The sequence below is a fragment of the Bos taurus genome, chromosome 8, assembly GCF_002263795.3.
Source record: "Bos taurus isolate L1 Dominette 01449 registration number 42190680 breed Hereford chromosome 8, ARS-UCD2.0, whole genome shotgun sequence".
Taxonomy (NCBI): Eukaryota; Metazoa; Chordata; class Mammalia; order Artiodactyla; family Bovidae; genus Bos; species Bos taurus.
In genome coordinates this window covers 50,796,480-50,819,276 of record NC_037335.1, presented here as the reverse complement: position 1 = coordinate 50,819,276, position 22,797 = coordinate 50,796,480, and the positions used below count along the sequence as shown (strand labels likewise).

Below are 22,797 nucleotides of genomic sequence, written 5' to 3'. Positions count from 1 at the left end.
GTTCAGGAAACACAGACCAAGGATTGCTTTCTCCTTGTCATTGTCACCTACATTTGCCCCTAGCTCTTTCTTAAAGTCACAGTTAAGATCTGTCAGTGGGGACATTCCTTGGCAGTACGTACTTTTTTTTTTTTTTAATTTGAAAACAGAAGATGGTATCAGTTTTCTGAATTTATTTACTGTTTGTGGAACTGTCCTAAGTGGGTAGAATCAGGCAGGTATCCTGAGAGATCATGTGAGAACCAGGATAGGTCGTGTATGGAGTTGCTCTGTCTAGCTTTGATATGTGGTAGGGCCATTTATGTCAGAGACATTGTACAGTGATGATCAGGAGCAGATGATATAGGCAGATGATTATTGGCCTAGAACTTAAAGTTATCAAAAATGTTAACCTAAACAAGAGAATGATTTTTGTACCAGATTTCTAGTTTTCTGGCTTTTCTTTGGACTTAAGTGCACAATAACACTTAGGCATGCATTAATATGTGTAGGAAAGTTGCAATTCTGGTCACTTTTCATGATTTTGAGCTCCGTACTTCAGCAGTTTATAATTTAGCTTGCTCTCTTTGCTGTGTACCTTGATACAGCAAAGTACAGACTCGGTCTGAAAGTACAGACTCGGTCTGGGAGAGGCAACGCAGTGCGCTGTTATTTAATGGAAGGCTTTGATCAGTGCATCTCTCTACCAGCAACACCTCACATGTGACTTATAATCCTGCGGCACGAAACAAAGTATCTCTAGTAGGCTTTCCTTGAGGGACAGAAGGAGATATGTATTAAGGTCAAAGTTTAGTCCCCGGGCTCGCTGACTGGGGCTTTGGTTTCAAATAAGGGATTTAGCCCAGGAACTTTCATAGAAGTTATCTCATTTAATCCCAGAAGCAGCACCTCAAGGTAGATATTACGGGGAATTTATGTCCTGAAAGTTTAAATAACTTGCCCAAGGTTGCACAGTTACCTAAGAGGGAGCCAGGACGCAGGCTTAAGCTGGTTTGATCACCCATGCTCTTTCTTTGTAACTGTTCTTTTATTTCTTTGTAAGTTTCAGATCCATAAGAATATTACCATGTTCTGATTCCTTTTATTTATTAATTAAAAAAAAAAAATCTGGTCTCTTCCTTGTCCTCTCTGACTTTTCCATTTCTCCAGACCTGGGATTCTATGCCGAAACCAGGCTTGAAGGCTGGAGACAGATGAGATGAGCAGGCAATCCTGGGGCATCGTGAGCAATGTCCGCTGAGACTGCAAACCCATTTTGATTGAAATTTGTGCCATGTGCTCAAGGATGTGTCTGTGTATATATATATATATAGATATATACACACATATATATATATACACACACACACACACATATATGTGTCATTTGGACTTATGTGTCATTTGAAAAGTGTATATATATACACATATATACATACATATATACATATATATATATATATATATACACTTTTCAAATGACACATGAGTCCTTCTGTCCTTTCATATCTGTGCTGCTCACAAGGTTGAGTTATATTTCTAACCCTCAAACACAATATTTTAAGAAGCAATATAAACAAAGTTAAAACAGTCAAGATGATTCCGTTTTAAGCCAGCAAGTACATGATCCATGTAAACCCAGCACACTGATGCCCTAGGCATCTGCTTTTGTAGCTCATGTTGGGGAAAGGTTGATTGTTTTCATCTGTACTTGAGTGTCTGTGCTTTGAGGTTTGGGTGGAGATGTTTAAAAAGTAAAAAACAAACCAAAAAACAACCAAAGAAAAACTTTAAGGAATTAATGATGACTCTTCAGTGTGTTTTGTATTCCACTTGAATAGGTTTTTGTTTAATGATGTTTATGTTTGGGGATTTTTATGTCTCTTAGTAACCCAAAGTGACATTAAACAGAACAAATACTGCGTTGATAGTCTTGGGGGGAAAAAGGAATTAACTTTATTTTTTCGCTGGGCAATTATGTGAACTGCAGAAATAGGCCACTCCAAATAAACTATGTCAAAACACTGACCTTCAAAGAAGGGAAGAATGGACATCATAGAATGAGCATGAAGAAATTGAGATACTTATTGGAGTGTTTTGCCAATTGTTTAGCCCTGAATTTATGGAAGAATGTGAATCCTATAATAGTAATTATAAGCAGTTATAATCCTACTGCTACTAGCTAACATTTCCTAGTTATTTTGTGTCAAGTACTTGGCTAAAGGCTTATGTGCATTAATATATTTAACTCAAACCAGGTTGGAAAGGAAAAATGGGAGAATAGAATGTAGTCTTAAAATATGATAACAAGTTTTAAGTTCAGTTATGTTTTGTATTTAATTGCGTAGTATTTCTAGTCTTTGGAGAGACAATGTGCGTTGTCTGGGTGGCAGGGAGTGGAGACTGAAAGGCCAGTCAGCTGCAGTTAGGAGAAGTTCTGAAGTCACGGTCCTGGGGGCTCCACCCCCAGCTAATTCATGGTGGAGCCATGAATTAGCTGCATGACGAGAGGGCAACCACTTTGAGTTCCACTTCCTCATTTGTAATTGGGATAAATCATGTTATGCACTTAACTCACAGGGTTGTTCAGGGGCCGAAATGAGGCAAGTTCCCGACACAGTAAATGTAGCTGTTGTTCTCAGGGTTAATCTCTGTGTGGCTTGTTAACATGGCAGTTACTCTGTTGTGGGCAGTCTCCTTTTAGCTGTGTAGTCCTGGTGGTAACTTAAAGGACATCCCAGCTTCGGCCTTTGTAGAATGAAGCCCTGATCAGCTTGCTGTGGCTCCCTCTTGCTTTGAGGGAAAGAAGGAATGAGAAATACTCTGCCCATTTATTCATTCGGTTTCTTCTGTTCTTCTCTTTATTTTATTCCAGAGAGTGCCAGTCATAACTCAGCCTCCACATCAGGCCAGGAAGCTGAATTTAGGGAGAGGCTAGACTAATTTCTTTTTTTTTTTCCTTTTGCTATAATTAAATTTATTTATTTTTAATTGAAGGATAATTGCTCTACAATATAGTGTTCGTTTTTGCCAAACATCAACATGAAACGGCCATAGGTTCATCTATGGAGGCCTGACTAATTTCTGATCACTTGTAGTGATACTGTACTATTCCAGTCTCATTCTCTTTAAAAACCCTACATGTGAGAGCCTGAATCATCATTATTACATGTGAAATCTAATATTTTATTCCCAGCAATAGGAATGAAAAACAATTGTATTTGAAATTACAGTGGTCTGTGGCGTGTTTTTTTGTTGTTGTTGTTAAGGCTCGACACAAAGAACTTTTGGGGCTATTAATTTCTTATTCAACAAAGCAGTTTTCAGTATAAGTCAGCCTTAGCAGCAGCATCATCATGGTACAATTCTGCTGCTACCAGGGAAGTAACTTCTTTCCATAGATATGGAAGTTCACTGATGTATCCCAAAGTGCTTGGGATCAGAATGTAAGTCTCTGAGTTTCTCGTAAGGCCATGCTGTGTGTTGCCTGTACATGGGCATATACTCTGTTAATGCCAGTAAAGAGATACCACTGGAATTTTTAGATGTTAAAATGTCTTATTTTCTTTCACATTTTCCAGATATCTAGGTGTGTGGGTGGGCTTCCCTGGTAGCTCAGACAGTAAACAATCTGCCTGCCATGCAAGAGACCTGGGTTTGATCCCTGGGTTGGGAAGATCCCCTGGAGAAGGGAATGGCTACCCTCTCTAGTTTTCTTGACTGGAGAATCCCATGGACATAGGAGCTTGGCAGGCTGCAGTCCATGGGGTCCCACAGAGGTGGACATGACTGATCGACTGACACACACACACAGGTGTGTGGATAGGATAGGCACCTGTGTTAGAGTTTGCCTATTGAGTGACTCCTGTGTAGCTGGGAGAGGCTGGGGTGGGCGTGGGGGTACAGCATAGTTGGTTCTCTGAACTGCTTTCTGTTTTTCACTCACTGCAATCCACCTTCTGCCATTCACGGGTCTCGATAGATGTGTTTAGCAGTTAAGCTTTGAGCTGTCAGATTGGGTTTAGGGATGTAGAGGTTTGTGGATACTCTTCACCCTCAGTCTTAGAGGAGGTTCTGTTCATTAGGAAACAGTACCTCAGGGAAGTGAGATCATTAGAGCCTGGTTTTACCAGTGGTAAGAAAATAGAACTTTACTTCACAAGAGCTTTTGATAGAATTGTTGTTTAGTTGCTCAGTTGTGTCTGACTCCTTTTGCAACCCCATGGACTGTAGCCCACCAGGCTCCTCTGTCCATGGGATTCCCCAGGCAAGAATACTGGAGTGGGTAGCCATTTCCTCCTCCAGAGGGTCTTCCTGTATCTCCTGCATTGGTCGGCAGATTCTCTACCACTGAGCCACCAGGGAAGTCCCTTGATAGAATAAAGACAATAAAAAGAGCAGTTGACATGTTTCACCTTCTTCTGTTTTGCTAAGCAGTTTATATGCTGGTTCATGTAATCTTCTCAGTAACCTATAGGATAAGGCCCATGATTATTCACACTTTCAGATGATACAACTGAAACACAGAGAGATTAAAGAAGGTGTCCAGATTACATAGCTAGAGACTGATGAGGCTGTGGGTGAGACCTGGACCCTTTGACTTCTTCCTATTTAACAGGCTACAAGACTGAAAAGAAATGGAAGCTGGTATGATTTTGATAGACTTTTTCCCCACTGTATAGTCCCCCTTTCCCCAATTCTTTCAGTACTGTGCGTATCTCCAACTTAAATTTACAATTTACTCAGACATCAGCCTAAAGCTTTCATCATTGCTGGAAGCTGTAGGCATAAAATCAGGTCTGAGCTTAGATGTGTGAAGGATTTGTGGCCTTCACTCTCTATTGGTCATACATGGGATGTCTTGTTTTTTTACTTACTACATAGTGCTATTTATTTACTAAAATAGTTAAACAAAGTTGTTCTTTTTATTTACTGCATGTTTACTATATAGTTAGTGTCCTGCTACACTGTTTCTTCTTATATCTATAATGAGAAAACTATAAAAGGCCCAGCTTCTTCCTATGACATTTTCTTTAAAAAAGAAAGCACATTTGCAAACTTCCACGTGAGTTTATGTTTCAGACTTATTTTCCCTTTCCTATTTAGAATCAGTGCCCAAAGAGATTCTAAGCTAGGGGTTCTTAAAGGGTCCCTGGGTAGAAGTCTGAGGGTCTGTGAACTTTGATGAAAAAACAGTTATACCTTTATACTAACCTATAGCTGAAAGTTATCATTTCCTTCAATTATAATGGAGACAGCAAACCACAGTGGTATTGGCAGTACCCATGACTGTTTGCAATAGCAATTACAGATGTTAACATGGCAAATGTTTTTCTCAAAATACAGATTGTATTTTTATTACTTGAATATTATAGTGTTATTAGACTTGTGCTTGATCCTGTTAGCTAATGTGCTGAAAAAGAAGCACATGTATTACAAAATATTTTAAAAATATTTTAATCACTGTATTTCAATATCGTGGTTTCCTTTGTAATTGTACATATTCAAATTATACATTTTAAAACATTTATTCTGAGAAGGGGTTCCCTTAACTTCATCAGGCTGACAAAGTGTCATGATACAAAAAAAGTTGGAACCCCTACCTGCCCCCTATCCCCAACTTAAAACAGGTTATTTTCCTAACCTGTTTTAGGAAAGTCAGTTTCTCAGGGGAATGGTCTATAAATTATAAGGATTACATTTTCCTGTGAAAGGTATCAGCATATGGAAAAAGTACAGAACACGGTAAAAACCTTTCTTTTTTAAAGTAGTTGTTAGAAACATGTTGTTTTGTTTTTTTTTTCTTAACCAAATAGAAACACATAATAATGTTTTACATTTTATGTGATTTTAAGTGGATTTCCCATGAGGTTGGTCTCTTCCAAGCCAAGAGAACCAGTGCTGATTAGAGTATGGTCTCAGAAATTGCTGGCTTATGCCCACGTGGTGTACTCAACCCGTCTGACTGGCTCACTTGTGAAAATGCTCCCATTGGAAGTCAGTCTCACCACCACTTGCATTTAATAACAGAGAGTCACTTTGATGTTGATCCCTGTTTTAATAAACGTTCATTTTAAATTACACTTACATTGTCTTTTTATGCTTTGGTGCCATTTTTTAAAGAAGTAAAATTTACTGAAGGATCACATTCATTCAAGAAAGTGAACACAGCATATGTGTACATCTCAAAGAATTTCCACAACTGAACACATGTGTGTAACCAGCACCCAGATCAAGAATGTAGGCTGTTTGTATTCTTCGGTTTGTAAACGTTGTAAAAATAGCATTTGTTGTGTGTCTTTGATGGACCACAGGTGGGTATCTGCAGAACCACACAGTACCTTGCACCTTGCTGAGCACTGATGGACTCCATCTAAAGAGACCATGGGCTAGGGGGAGGGACACAGGCTTTGGCTCAGCTTGAATCCTGTTATGACTTCTTGTGGTCTGTGCAACCTCTGACAGATTGCTTAATATCTTTGAACATCAGTGTACTCATTGGTAATATAAGGCTATCAGCATACTAATACTTTTCTTTCATGATTGCCAAGAGTTAGAAAAAATAAAACTAGTCTGGTGTATACAAGTGATAAATGAATGATGGATGCCATTATCAGTAACTGTGAACACATCAAAATACACTCATTTGTAGCCTAGAGGTTTATTATAGCGTAATAGACGGGGTTGCAGGAGATAGTGCATTAACTGAAGTTTTCAAACTTGCTTGGACAATTTTTATGGTATAGTAAATTCACATGATGTTGAATGTACCACAGTGTGGATGTAGGTTTAAAGAAAGGAAATAAAACTTGGTTATTATTTTCTTGAATTTCTGAAAAAGTGAAACTCCCCATTTACTAAATGAATTTTCTTTTTCTTTGGAGGTGTTGGAGAAAATTTGACGGATCCATCTGTAATAAAACCTGAAGACAAACAGTAAGTTAATTTATCATCTAGAAAATTGCACTTGACCCATTGTACATGATTTCTTAAACATAATTTTTAAGCACTTATATATCTTGCCTAGATCCTAGGAAGATTTTGAGGCAGGTTTTATCAATGTCTGTATCTATATCCTCAAATATTTGTATCCAAATATGATAAAATACAGTAAGATTTAAAATACAGTTTTAAAGAATGTATGGGTTAGGAAATAGGGGCCAAAAAATAAGCAGAATATGATTAAATCTGGAGTTGTTAGTACACAGAAATGGAAATTGTATAAAGACCAATGTTGTAGCCAGAACTTTGTTGCAAATTTGACTCTGAGTTTTCTAGTATCCCAGACAAAGGAGAAATATGGGTAAGTTCAGCCTCCATAGGCTTTGACATGAAGACAGTGTCCTAGGAAAGACAGTTTCCTTTGTTGTCTTCACAATGGAGTCATTGTATTCTTGTCATGGGTAGTGTCTTCCATCACATGCCTATAAAATTAAAGCTGGGGGCAGAAAGTGTGCTATTTAGTAACAGCAAATCTGTGAGAGGCCCAAACAGTGGGGGTTAGATATGGAGTCATCAGGTTGTCTATTAATTCAGGACGGTAAATTCTACAGAGAGATGTGTCATCTGCCTGTCCTTTGAATTCCCATGGACATTTTATCCCATGAGCAGGCTTTTGGGAGCTCTTGGAAGTAAAGGATCTGAGGTGGTATTAATGGTGGAGTAAAAAGAAGTGATGATTAAGGAAAAAAGTAGTGATTAAGGATGGATCAATATAGAAAAATGACAGTGGTTTTCAAACATAAACTTGCATCATAATCACCCGGAGAGCTTGTTAAAACATAGTTTGCTGCCCTTTACCTCCAGCTCTTGTCCCTGGTTTCTAATTCAGTGGGTTTGGGATGGGTTCACATAATGTCGCAAGTTCCCAGATGATTCTAATTCTGCTGGCCTAAAGCCCACACTTTTGAGAACTGCTAACATATGACATTTTAATTTCTTAGTTGTCCTAAGTGTCTAAACTTGGTCTGTGGGTTGTGTGTATGAGTGTCTGTATATATACATATATTTATAAAAATGGGTGATTTCTATATGATGAACTCGGAAACTTTTATTTCCCTCCCATGGACTCATATTGTAGTTATTCACTACTTTAATGCTATATTCTTTTACTGAATGATTAATCTAAATATGGTGCCATCTGTAGGTGTCTCTACAAGGAAGTACGTCTAAAAGTGTATTAGCTGTTTCTTTGCATCAGGTGAGCTAGAGAAGATAAAAGTGAGCTATATTGCTCCTCTGCATCCAAACCCCATGATATTTGACCCTGGAGTTCATGTTGTAACCCTTAGTGTACAGATAAAGACTTTGCTATTTTTTTTAGCTAAAAATATGTAGTATTTCTTCAGTGGTCCTGTATGCCCAAGAGTTTGTAGTAGAAACTTTGTATAATTTTGCAGTGAAAATTTTTGCATATATAATGAATCGAGTTTATGTATACTTTATGTATATCATTTATTAAATTTTGACCTTGGTATGTATATTTAATATGACCTGAATATTTCCAACTTTTCGAATTCTAAGAAGATTATATTATTCCTCTTGACAGCTGAGTATTTAATTGCATTCTATAAGCCAGTGTGTCTCAATTTCTATTAGGGTCACATAGGGAACTTTAAAAAAAAAAGCTGCTCAGAATTATCCTCAAGTCAGAATCTCAGGATGGGACCCTGAGGTCTGTATTTTTCAAGTTTCCCATGTGGTTCTAATGGGCAGTCAGGGTTGGGAGCCTCTGGCTGATAGCAGACGTTTTTTAATGGCTTGAGGCCGGGAACACTGGAAGCTGATAGCTTGGTATCACTATAGCCTGTCTGCTTTTGTGGGGATCACCTAGTTTTGGTGCAGTTGTTCTGCATCTTTATGGTGAAGATAGTAAGTACTATTTTTTCACAATGTGGAGGATTACATCTGATTAGTTCAATGAGGCTCACATTTCTGGATGCCTCTTATATATTACATTTTTGCTACACAAAGCATGGGCCAGGACCAATAGCATCAGCAGCACCGGAAGATGTTAGAAATGCAGCCTCTTGAGACCCTCCCTTTGTTGTTGTTGTTCAGTCATTCAGTCGTGTCTGACTCTTTGTGACTGCATGGACTGCAGCATGCCTGGCTTCCCTGTCCTTCACCATCTCCCGGAGCTTGATCAAATGTATGTCCATTGTGTGGGTGATGCCATCCAACCATCTCATCCTGTCGTTCCCTTCTCCTCCTGCCTTCAATCTTCCCCAGCATCAGGGTCTTTTGTAATGAAAAGACCCTCCCTAGACTTCCCTAATCACAAACCTGAATTTTCAGAAGATCTTCAGGTGATTTGGTGTAAATAAAAGTTTGAGAGGGACTTCCCTGGAGATTCAGTGGTTAAAACTCCATGCTTCCACTACAGGGGGGCGGGGGTGTGGGTTCCATCCCTGGTCAGTGGAACTAAGATCCTGCATGCTTTGCAGTGCAGCCTACAGCCTCCCGCCCCACCAAAAAAAAAAAAAACAAGTTTGAGGAGCAAGTGCTGTCACATGTTGTTTATTTTACTCTTAACGATAACCTTAGAAGGAAATGTCTTCAATCCCTGCTCACAAATGAGAAAACTGAAGCCCAATGGAGATGGTAACTTGCCTATGAGGAGAAGAGGGTCAATGAAAAGGAATGATCCTCTACAAGAGGGAAGATATTGTGTGGTGCAAATTCTGATATTGTCTCTAATGCCTGTTGTCTCATAACTTTCCCTAACATGTGAACTTTGCCCTTGCATGCGAAGACCAAATCATTACACCTTCTCTCCCAAATTCTCTCTGGCCACTCACCTTGGTTCCTCACTCAGTGGAGGTTGCCTCAAGTGCTTTGGTAGTTTGGGATTGCATCTTTTTTTTTTTTTTCTTACTGCATTGATGGTTTCAGGCATTTGACAAGTATGAAAAGATAATGATGAGATGTTCTTTACTAAATCTCTATGTACATGGTACTAATTAGCATTTCCTCGAATGTGAAACCAAGTTACCACCTGCTTTCCTGTGCTGTGAAAAATCTGGAAAACAGTTGTAAATTTTTTCAAACATGGTTGTCTGAGATTGCAAGGCTGTAGGCATGGTGTATTAGTTAGTGTCCCTAAAACCTTCCTTCACTCTCCACTGCTCAGGGAGTGGTTGAACCCCTGATACATACATATTATAGTAATTTTGATTCTTTTGTCTTAACTTTAATGAAGCTCATAGAGGGAAATGATGTAGTTTACAGCTTTAATCTGAGAATCAGTGTTACATTTCTAAGTTGGAAACTTTCATGCTTTACTGGGGGGAAAGAAATGGCAGTGTGGAAGGCAAAAAGTGATATATTCCAATAGGGTCATGCCAGAGAGACTATAAAAGGAATCCTGCAACTTTAATGACTCAAAAACCACCTTTGTTTTTCACATTATCAGCATCATAGAATTCTGGTACTAAATACTATGTGATTCTACTTCTTTGCTACATTTGGTTTCACCTTAAAGAAGTGATTCCTTACCATGTGGACTGAAAGAGGAATAGTTAACAAAAGGCAGCTCTTGCAGCCTGGTAAACACCGCGAGAGCCGTATTGTGTAAGGGCGATTGAGTGACCAGGAAAGTTAATCCTGGGTGTCTGCTCATGTCATCTTCCCAAGAGGTTTCCTCCACCTACCCGCCTCAGAGCAAAGAGGCAATCTGAGATCAAACTGACATCAGCCCTCATTCTGAGCTTGGCACATCTTCAGAGCAGCTACTGTTATTCTGCCAAAAGGAAGTGGAAATTGAGATAAATGTTTCAATACTCAGATGGAAAAAAAAAGTCCATTTTTATACCACGTCCCTTTTGAAAAACCACATTCCTTAGAAGCAAAGTTTATTGTTTCCTTTTGTGATAGTTTGCTTTTCTTTTTTCTTAAGACGTGGTATTTAAGAGCAGTAATTGAGTTCAGATTTTAAAATGTGCTGTTTTCCACTCAGCATGTCATTAAAATAAAATATTAGCTTTCATAAAGTTTCTTTGGAGGTATTTCTGGTGTGCTGTGTTCCATGGTGTGTAGCATGTCAGTCGAAGAATGATAGTTGTATATGATCTAATAATGGGTAAACTTTGACCCTGGAATATATTATAATTTTATAATATGAGAATCTATAATAGATCACTTATAGAGTGTCCAAAATGTGCCTAATATATATGATTCTGTTTGTAATTTTGTCACCTAAGTTTACTTCCACAAAATCATTGTCTCCTAGTTGTCATGTCTTTTCACTGAGAGCCCAGAAAACTGCCATAGCAGTTTGCAGAGTAGAAGGAGCTATCAAAGGAGCCATGAATCCTGGGTGCCGGGTTTTGTTGGGCTTTTGTGTTTGAGGACATTGATTATGTTCAGAACAGTATTTGGGTTTGAAACAATGCACATCAGTCTTTTCAGAAGGGGTGCGCCAATAGCAAATTTATTTTATTGCATACTTACCTTTTGGGTTTTCTAGTAGAACAGTTGGTAGTGAATGTCATTCTCTCACCCCATATGCATGAAAAAGGGTCTCACTGTATTTTGTTTTACTGTGGTACATAGAAAATTCACTTTTCTATCAGATTAGTGTGGAAATGAGTTTCACAGTAGGTCTTGGAGTTGGGTACAAAGATTGAAGTGCATTTGAATTGTAAATGTGCAGACCTAACACTGTTGCTTCCCCAAAGTGCTCTGTTCTTTGTTGGCTCCTTCAAGTTTACTGGGTTACTATGGGATACTGTTCGGTATCTGAGAGAATCCTAGTTGAGCTCCTTTTTCTTAGCTGTGATCTAATTGATATTCTGATATTTCCTCTAGATCAAGAGGAATGGTGTTTGGACCAGCCAATTTAGGGGAAGATGCAATTAGAAACTTCATTGCAAAACATCGTTGCAACTCCTGCTGCCGGAAGCTCAAACTCCCGGGTATGCCCCAAACAATTCTATTTTTCTCTAAGTAAATCTCTCATTGAGCAACAGCCATTGTAACCTGGGATGGAGTAGAAAATCTTAATCACTTTTTTATCTCATTCGCAGTCGAGGCCTGACTTTCTGACTGCAAATTTTTTAAGTCTCTAAAGGGATTAAAAGGACAGAGATTTACTTCAGGTTCTGCCAAAATGTGATAAAACAACATCAGGCCCAATGCTTGTCACAGTCTCTCTAAGGGAAAAGTTCCACCTACTTAATTGGGGGTAAAATTGGATGGAGGCAGATTCCCCCCACCGTGCCCCCACCCGTTGGATCTTGTGTGATGCCCACAGTATTTCTATTCTGTTCTTATTTACTCATTGGTCATTTGGGAGGCTGGGGCATGGAGGGAAGCAACAGCTATCAATTAAAGTAGTGCTTTTTATGATAAAAACCTACTCCTGTAAACATATATTACAAGATATGTTTTTAAAATCTGATTTGATAGTGTGACATGCTTTCTCTAAGACTAACAGACTCAGCACAGAAAAATATTCTTAACATAAAAGGCAATAGCCAGAGGTCTGTGGGCCCCAAGTTGGTGGCCCCAGCTCTGTTGCATTCTTTCCTCTTATCTCAGAAGGGACGCTTTATGTCTGTCTCAGTTCACTCCCTGTTTCTCTAAGGTTGTACCACATTTGTCCTTAAAATGGAATTTCACATCTTTTAAGCTGAGTAGCCCTTCCAGCCTTATCATAAGTGATTGAACCCCAAATTGGAAATCAGTATGAGATCAACATCCACTGTAACTTGGGATGGAGTAGGTGAAAATTTACAGCAAAGAAAGGCCATTTCTAATCTTGTTGGAGTTGAAGGTAGGAGTTGCTCCTGTGGACACGATGCCGAAGGAGACTGGGATGGGTAACAGCTTCCAGTTCCAGCAGGGAGTAGCTTGTTGGTCGGGGAGGTTGTGGTGAGGATGTCAGACTCGAGTGGTACCGAGAGTGGGGTCTCGCTGTCATCTGGTGGCTGCCCAGGACTCCTTCTCACAAACCACACAGTGGAAATGGGCAAAGAGAACAGTCCTCGGCACATTGGCTGAGCTGCCTGTTGACCTCCTCTCTGACTACAAGGAGCCCAGGAGGGAGCGGGGCCTGGACTAAGCCACATCCAGGCCTCCAGGTAAGGGTCCTCTGGGAGGCAGGAGCTGATCTCCCAGCCTATGATCGCAGGCCAGAATCCAGCTCATTAACTCAGCGTCCTCAGGTGCTGACCTCTTCCCAGCTCTGATTCATTGTTTCCTGGGCAGGACCACTTCTTGTTCTTGAGGACACAGGGACTATATCTGATCAGCCAGGATTAAGGGAAACTTGAGGCATAACTCACTGCTTCTGTCCAGTCACCTCTTCTGTAGGATTAAGATTCCTCCATCCCCTTCCTTCTTGCCTTTCCCTACCATGATGGCTTTTGAGACATTCAAGAATTCCTCCATTTCTAGACCTAATCCCTTATTTCCTTGTAAAACCTTAGTTAACACATTTAAATGGAAATAAGAAATATCCTCATTTACTCGAACATTTGGTAATTTGAATTTAAAAAAGCTTAGCTCAGAAAACAGGAGTAGGGGTGATTTTTCTTTTTGTTTATGTTTTACTGTTTTTTTTTTTTTTTTTAAAAAAGAAGTCATCTCAGAAAGTGTATGAGAGCATGGGGTCCATAGGTTGAGCTCACATCCCAGGAGTACTTTGTACTAATTTTGTGACCTTGGCCTCATTCTCATCCGTTAGCTGGGAATGATAGCACCTACCTCATAAAGGTGGTGTAAGGATTGAAGCAACGTAAAAAGTGTTGGCTATTATCAAACTATAGTATGTATTAGTTTTATGTCCAGATAGTCCCCATTTAATATTAAAAAATTATAAAGGAATGTATGTTTAAGCTTAACAAATTTAATCAACATGGTATACCATGATAATCCAAACATTTAAAGCTCACTGTCCTCCTTAAGTTCTCCCCAAGGGTTGCGCTTGTTAATGATTTCTTTAGGTAATTTCCCTGTTGAACTAAAGAAGGAGGCTTCAGGAAGCAGAGGATTTGATCACTGGACAACGCTTTTAGAGGTTCAGTCAAACCTGAGGTACATTTTTGTTGCAGAAAACTGACCACTGATGTCTCAAGCCCACCATTCTGACGGACAGTCTGACTCTGCCGTCATTCACAGTGAACACGCCCTGTTCTGTGGCGTCACTTAGGTCCGGCCAGGTCACATCTCAAGGGTGCTATGTATTGAGCCAAGCAACTGAGTCTTGCCACAGTGAGCACAGCCTTGGGGAGTTAGATGCATATGTGCCTGCTGGGGTATACCTTGGACAGGGTTGAGGGTCTGAGTTTCACACATCAGAGGGAGCAGTCTTCTCTGAGCACTTGGCCTAAAGTCCAATCTATCTGAACATCATGTTCTTAAGGTTTCCCTATCACTGTCTTAACTGTCTTCCTTGCAGACTTAAAAAGAAATGACTACTCTCCTGGAAGGATAAATTCTGCCTTTGGACTTGAAATCAAAATAGAACCAGCTGAGGAGATTCCAGCGGGGGAAGAGGGTAGTAATTCTCCAGAAGATCTCACACGATTGTAAAAAAAAAAAACACCAAAAAACAGAAGTAAGAAGATGACAGCCTTTGCCCTACCTTCCATGAACTCTATGGTAACACAGACTGGCGATATAACATTGATGATGTCAGAGCCTCTGCCAGAATGGCCTTACCCCAAGGGCCTTCTGGGACGTGCCTTCTGAGTCTCAGGTCTCTCTTGCCCAAGGACTTCCCTGTTGTTTGATTAATGGGTTTTCCTAGATATTGACCCCTGCAGGGTGCTTTGCATGTGCAGGGTTCATCATGCTCAAGTTGCACAGGAAGACATTTAGATGAATCAGCTGGGAAAGCGGCTCCTTCATACCTCATTCCTTGGTGCAGAATGCTGGGCACTTAAAGAACCAGGCAGATTAATTTATTTTCCCACTCTGTGTGCAGACTCTAACCTCCACTGCTATTCATCACCTAACCCCCATATTGTATGGATGTATATAGTTGTACATAAAAAATTCACTTGACTTCCTCCTCTCTCCTTTCCAGCAGCATAGGGCTTTATATGGTGACAGAAAGGAAAACAATGGAGAGAAGGTGTATTTGCACAGACTGGAGGACACTCCTGCATAAACTAGTCAGCGAAAAGGTAGCATCCTAGTGACATCTACTGGGTTTGAGTATCATCAGTGGATCATATGATCACTGGGCATTTCAGGTTTCTCTAGAAGAGAGGAAAGGGAAACCTAAGACAAATGCCCTGGCATTTCTTTTTTTAAGGGAACAAGGTTATATAACACTAGCAATTATTAAGAAATGTTTTCCCTTCCCTTAAGCTCAGGGACACTATTGGTTAGAGAGTTGAGTAACCCAACCTCTTAATAATTATTCCCTTTTTCAAAGCTGGGTATATAATATTACAAGCTGAATTACTCTATGTCAGGTCATATAAGTAAAGATGGGGTTTCTGAATGAAAACATGCTTTGAAAATTTTGATTCATTGCAGTGCAGAGTTCTGGTGGCTTCAAGAGTGCTGGAGTGTATAGTTTAAGTATGGCCTGAGCACATGTGATCAGTTTCAGAAGCCTGAAGAAAGGGTCCCTGGGAGCCACACTGTACAACATGTTTGGGGGATCAGTCATCCCTCTTTCACACTTATCAAGGGTCACCCTACCTCAGAACAAGCACAAACTGTTCACCCAAGGAGGACTTGAAGGGCTGGGTACCTTCCCCCCCCTCTCCCCTCATCTCCTTTCCTCATTAAAAAGCATTCCAATCTATCAGCAACAAGCCTCCTGGGGCTTGAAATTTTCACCTTATCTTTACCATTAGCCCTTGCATTAGCTGGCTTCCTTTCAAATCAGTGCTCCTGTATTCTTAGGTTATACTCTGGGGATATGTTGCCCAAAGGTAGGAGGATGGAAAGCCAAGGATTTGGTTTGCCAAGGATAGTGCATGATTTTTGTGAGATGCATGATGACTGATTTACAGCCCTTTTACTTCGGTCTTGCGGGTGGTGGGAGGTGGGAAATCTGGGTGATTTCTTGATTGGCAATGAGGATAAATTGTTAATGCTTTTTCAGAGCTTAACTGCCTTATCCTTTTCTGCAAATCGGTAAGAGATCTGTTGGTACTCACTCCAGAGACATGTTCAACTATGGAAAGAGGCAATTTTCCTATCCAAGGCCACACTAGAAAGCATTAATTCATTGGTCAAATATTTGTTACCTGGAATGGAACTTGAAAAAATACATTTTGATTTTTCTTTTCTGTGTTGTGGTTTTGTGTCTCTCTTTTAAAGAAAATATCACCAGAATAACATTTTAAAAAGATGAAACACTGGACAAAGGTCACTGTGGGATAGCTGACAGGAAAATACCAATGTGATAATCATGACTTGATTCATGACCACAAATGAATGAATTCATTCATTTGGTTAATTTTATTCAACAGGTATTTATTAAGTGCCTTCTCTGTAATGTGTAAGAGATGAGGGTGTGGTGCACGTAACATTTCTTTGCCCTTAAAAAGTGGCATGTCTTATATTTCCTTTTTGGTTGTTGTTCCAGGTTTGGATTTCTGGTGAGTGCTGAAAAATTTGACTTTTGGGGGAATGTTGAACACAGAGATGTGTCCCATATTCTGTCTGCCAGTGAGCAGTAGGTTTAGACTGGGATATGAGAATTAGGGCAAATGAAAAGACATAACTGGGATGGTTTTAGGAGCCACTGAGGAAAAATGGACTGTATCATCCTTATAGGAGCCCTAAGCCCATCTCACTGGAGAAGGCAGTGGCACCCCACTCCAGTACTCTTGCCTGGAAAATCCCATGGACGGAGGAGCCTGGAGGACTGCAGTCCATCGGGTCGCTAGGGGTCAGACACAACTGAGCAACTTCACTTTCACTTTTCACTTTCCTGCATTGGAGAAGGAAATGGCAACCCACTCCAGTGATCTTGCCTGGACAATCCCAGGGACGGGGGAGCCTGGTGGGCTGCCGTCTATGGGGTCGCACAGAGTCGGACACGACTGAAGCAATTTAGCAGCAGCAGCAGCAAGCCCATCTCACAGATGGCATCTGAATCTGGGGACCAGAGAAACAGCTAGGTTCCTGGGAGTCCTTCCTGAAGGCATCCTGAGCATGGGCATTCCTTTTTGGGGCTGTGTGTTCCTGGGGTAACTTCGCCCCATGACATCTTAAAGCTTCTAGTAACAACTCTGGGGGAATGAGATCAGATATAGTTTTGGGTCTTTCTCACCAGGCTATTTTCTGTGACTCTGCAAAACAAGTTCTGGGTGACTAAAACTTCCCTAACAACCATTTAATGAAAAGTTGAAAAAAAAAATTTTGTTGTTGCTGTTGTTTGTTATTGTTTTAGATGAAGATGGGTCGCTCACACTCTAGAAGTCATGTCATAGATGCTCCCGTCATGGCTTGCAGCCTTTCTCCATCAGCCACGGGCATCTACCACAAAGCTTGGCATGTAATAAGTGTTGAACTTTATTTGTTGAAAGAAATAATAAAACCTTCCCATGATAATGGATTTCATTTACTAGTTAACAAATCAGATTTGCATTTTTAATCTAGAAGGGAATGATTACCAATTCCTTAAGACCCAACACAATTCTTTTGATCTCTCTCTGTTTTAATTTTCCAGGAAATAGCTTTTAACAACCTACACCTTGTCTATTGAATTCTCAACCAGTTCTTGCCCTTATCGTCATGGCAATAATACCAGAGTACCATCCTTCTTACTGGTGACTATTGAAATGAGATGATAACTTCCCAGAAACTGCCTAGAAATAATCATCACTTTATTACCCTTTGAAAAGAAGATTGATAGAAAAGTCATTTGAAAGATGGTTCATTACCATGCCCTAGTACGATTTCTTTACTCACATCTTTCCAAAGCATGAGAAAGGAAGGATTATTCTCTGAGGTCGGAATTTGAAGGCTGTGTGTTTGCCTCTTTGAAGTCTTGGTATTTAATTTTCTGTAGTCATTTCTTGGGCAATTTTCTAAGAAACTAGTTGAAGCTAATTTATCATAAGTTAAAGTCAAATGACAGAAAAGATTTTTTTTCCCCCTTAACAGCATTTTATTCCACAGAGGTTAGCTTCTGAAGGAAAATGAGACTTAAATAGCATTTCAAATCTCCAGCCACATGGGTGGGTACACAGAATAGAAAGGGTTCTGGAAGCCACACTGATTTTTTTATTTAGCACAGTTATTATTTTGTGAGTTTTCTTCTTAGACCTTGATGTACAGATAAAGTATATTTTAGTGAAATGCCCTCCTGAAAATAATTAGTGAAGTTGCTTAATTTTTCAAAAGGAACTTTAAGTCCTCAAGGGATAACAACCCTTGATCTCTAGCATTGGCAGATTTGGTTTAATTTTATATATTTCTTTTAACCTTTCTTTTAGTCCCTAACTCTGAAATGAGGATGAGATACTTACCTTTTCAAACAAAGGTGAACAATAATGAGAGAGCATTTATAAAGTCCTTTGAGAATCTCATTTAAAAGCCTTCTTGTGAGCATGGGATCCAGTTCAATAAATAATAAGGGGCTTTCATTTTTGATATTATGTGATCATTATTTAATGTTTACAGAGGATGCTCAGTGGACTTGTTCTAGTATAAACACAAAAGTGGTTTCTGCTGTTTCTCTTTCCAAGGGGAAAAAGCTCATTGCTCCCTTTTTATTTTCAAGCTTAATTAAGTGGTTCAAAATTTTGATGTTCACCATTTCACAGTGTCTCCTACTTATTTTCTTTTCTGATGGATTTGGGTTTTACACAGCCAAAGTCTCTGCCCAAAGAAAGCCTTCCAGGATAAGTAAAGCCCAAATCTGGAACCATCATTGATGATATTTTTAGGAATGAAAAAAGAGCAGGTTTAGAATCTTGGTATTTGTAAGGCCTGATGTTTTATAAACAATTTAATTAATGCTGATTTAGATTTTGTCAGTATAGGGCTGTTTAGTAATAGGAAAATTCTGGCCTATGGCTTGTACATCTTTTAGTAACTAACTCCCTTCAGCATTCTCATCTTCCCCTAGTGGTTTTGTTCATTTGTTTGTTTCACTTTGAACCTTTAAAAATTCCATCTGCTACTAATAGTCAGAAAGTTCATGCAATTGTTATGGTAGAAAACCTTTGGCTAATGACTGTCCAAATGTGAACATAATAATAACTGCATTTCATTGGAGGAATTTGGTGGGAATCATCATTGGTGTCATGTGATTGCACTTTGGCTTGTAATGAATCTCTTTCTCTGTTCCATATTGGTCACCAATAAGAGGTCACAGAACCTCAGGATGCTTTCGTAACCCAAAGAAATCCTTGGTATGTATTCTGGGTTGAATCGTGTCTCCCCAAAGTTCACATGTGGAAATCCTAACCCCAAGTACCTTGGAATATAACTGTATTTGGAAATAAGGTATTTACAGAGGTAATAAAGTTTAAGTGGGATCATTAGGGTGGACTCTGACTCAATATTACTGTTGTCCTTATAAGAAGAGGAGATTAAGACATAGACACACTGAAAGTGAAGACCATGTGAAGACAGAGAGAATGCATCATCTGCAAACCAACCAAGGTGAGAGTCCTCGGAGGAAATCAGTCACACTGACATCTTGGACTCACAGCTTCCAGAACAGGAGGGAAGAAATTTCTCTTGTTTAAGTCACCCAGTCCTTCTGCTTTGTCCTGGCAGCCCTAGGAAACTGTTACATTGTTGCCATGCTTTGGAATTGCCTATGTGACCCTGGAATTTTGTAGAAAGGGACTTGGGGAGAAGAGATGAGGGCAATAGCAATGGAGAGGAGGAGATGACCACTGACCATCTTCTGCGGCAGAGGATAGAGAGTATCACAGATGGCAGGACTGGTGAGTGATTTTATTGAGAGAGTAGAGACTGATGTGTTCTGGAGATCATCTGAGTGTTACAGATGAAAACAAACATTGGCTGGGCTTCATGAGATGAGATGTTTGTCTACTGCTAAAAGGCTTCTGGAGACATCTTGCTGCTGCTGCTGCAGAGTCACTTCAGTCGTGTCCAACTCTGTGCAACCCCACAGATGGCATCCCACCAGGCTCCCCCGTCCCTGGGATTTTCCAGGCAAGAACACTGGAGTGGGTTGCCATTTGAGAAGGAGACATCTTAGGGGACTGGAAAAGAAGTGTGGACGACAATGTAGACTTTAGTTTTCTACAACTGGTCAGTACATGTCCTATTTAAGAAATACTTACTGAGCCTTACCATGTGTTATGTCCTGACCCTAACTTTAGACTTGTTAAATAAGATCCATTTCTGTCTTTGAGGGTCTCCAAGACAATTAAGGGGTTTACAGTATACTGATTTGTCATTGCCCACAATAATAATGGTTATAATGATAACTTTTTAAATATCATTATAAGGCAGTGGGTGTTGAACACTCATTATGTTCTAGGCATTGTGCTAAATGCCCATTACAAAGATTTGAAAAAGCTGCTTATAAGTTAGGCAGCTTAGTTAAGTCAGCTACCCAAGGGGGAGCCAGAATTTAAAGCTCCATCCAATCCATGGCATAGATGCTAGGCAGTACTAACCAGCACACTCAGAATTACTAGCACCTGAATCCCTACGATGGTTTGAAACACAGATTTGAAAGTCAGGACTTAACTTAGGCCACTGGATGAGAAGCTCCAAACTGTCACCTGTGGAATGTTACCTTGTGTCCTCTCCATATATGTTGTTGTCAAGGAAATCTTCCACACACAGTTAATGGCCATTTATAATCTGTGAGTCCATGTGAAAGCCATTCCCTCGTGACATCATCACAAGGTAAGTGCAGGCTGGTGAGTGGGTTCTTTTCTGAATCTGGCATTGTGTCTGCCAATGAATTTTTCTGTTTCCACTGCATTTCTGTCCTCTTTTTATGTCTTCCTAGAAAATCAGATATTTGTTTGGTCACAACAAATAACTATTTGTTATTAACAATAATACAACAGCTAACTATTTGATAGCATCTTGTGACCTTCCAGTTTATCAATTTATAGTGAAAAATAGAATCTATGCAAACTACAAAACCTTTATCAGCCTGACCATCACAGTGTGTCCCTGGAGGCCTTGGAAGCTGGATTATAATCAAAGATTTACATGAAGTGCATGGAATCAGAACAAAGAGAGTTAGAAATCACACATTTAATGGTGTCAGGCTAAGACCTCCTGTTTCATCCCATCTTCTCCAGAGAAATGGGTCTGCTAAGTGGGAGTGGAATACCCAAAGTCTGCAATATTTCAGACTGACTCCAAAGTACTGAAAGTGACTCTTAGATCGGCCTTGGAAAGTATGGATGATAATGAGAATTTTTTTCTCAACCATTCTCTTTCCCCCCTTCCTCTTTCCTCCCCCTTTTCCTCCCCTCTTCTCTCCCTCCCTCTACCTTCTTCCTTCATTTTTCTTTCTCTGACTCTGTATTTCTGTTACATGTTTTTATACTAAGCTGGCTGCAAATGTGGATCAAGAAACGTCTTTAATTTTATAAGTGCAGTACCAGTTTTTCCAGAAATACAGAATTAGAAAAAATGAGAACTAAAAGAGTACATAAAAGTAATGTAACTGGAAGAGGCTGTGTTTCACTCAAAGTTAATATAACTGTGTTGTCAGTGGAGGGACGAGGACTCAGGTCTTCCAAGTCACTATCATTTGTCTTGATAATGACTGAATTTGGGTTAAGGGAAATAATGCTTGTCTTGTATTAAAATTTTCTCTGTTTTCTTGAAAAATATTCAGATGTTTCTGTGACTAAGTTTTTTAACTTGGAAATCTTTACATGACTGTCATTCATGTGTGCGTGCTCAGTCATGTCTGACTCTTTGCAACCCCGTGGACTGTGGTCTGCCAGGCTCTTCTGTCCATAGGATTTTTCAGGAAGGAATACTGAGTTGCTATTTCCTCTTAGGGGATCTTCCCAACCCAGGGATCAAAACGGTATCTTCTGCATTGGCAGGCAGATTCTTTACCACTGAGCCACCTGGGAAGCCCCCAAGACTCATTAAGAATAATCAAATAAAATGTACTTGTCTATGCTTTTCAAAGAGGATAATACATTAGATTTCTGATTTCAGAATTCTAGTCACAAAATATTATTGCAAATTAATGATTGATGACTTTAATATTGCACTTTGCTTATTTGTATGTGTATATGTATGTGTGTATGTATAAATAGAAGGTAGTTCTTTGAATACCAGGCTTGGATATCTGCTGAAGATTTCAAGTGAAAAGATTCAGATATTTTATTTTATTTAGGATGATTTATGATTATTTCCTATTGTCATCAAAGGCCACCTAGGCCTGTGGCATGCTTTGAATTTTCCCAGATGGGTCTACATGAAACAGTAGGAAAGTCTCTATACCCTGGGGCCAGATGGACTTAGGTTTGATCTGAAGCTTTGCCACTGAGTAGTTTGTAACCTTTGGGCAGCCGATTAACCTCTCTGAACGCAGCGTATCATCTGACTATGGCAGGTAATCTGTTAATATACTGACTTGTCTTTCCTCTCACTTTTCTCCATCGCAGAAGGTAGGTGGGTGCCTTTTCCTCAGGACATTAATGGCTTACTGCAGAAGTTACAAGGTCCCAGTATGACAGCTTCTCACCACGACATCTGGAAAATTGATGGGGATTGGAACTTGGAGTTGATAAAGCAGAAGAAGCCTAACTTGACAAGAGAAGAGAAACTCATTCCTGGAGGCAGGGAAGATGATGGTGTTTTGGGTAAGAGGCATAGGGCTTGTGAAGGGCCAGTTTGTGTTTATCGAGAAAACTGACTAAGAGCTGTCCTGGG

At 39.8% G+C, this 22,797-nt stretch overlaps 1 protein-coding gene across 1 annotated transcript in view; it reads left to right on the top strand.

The window, feature by feature from the left end:
• TRPM6 (transient receptor potential cation channel subfamily M member 6) overlaps positions 1 to 16,232 on the top strand; it is a 197,506-nt gene extending 181,274 nt beyond the window's left edge. Inside the window, exons 37-39 of the mRNA XM_059889458.1 lie at positions 6,864 to 6,915; positions 11,788 to 11,894; positions 14,381 to 16,232. Of these exons, the coding sequence (XP_059745441.1) occupies positions 6,864 to 6,915; positions 11,788 to 11,894; positions 14,381 to 14,514 (293 nt within the window). The 3' untranslated portion in view covers positions 14,515 to 16,232. The remainder of the gene's footprint in view (positions 1 to 6,863; positions 6,916 to 11,787; positions 11,895 to 14,380) is intronic.
• Positions 16,233 to 22,797: the final 6,565 nt, after the last annotated feature.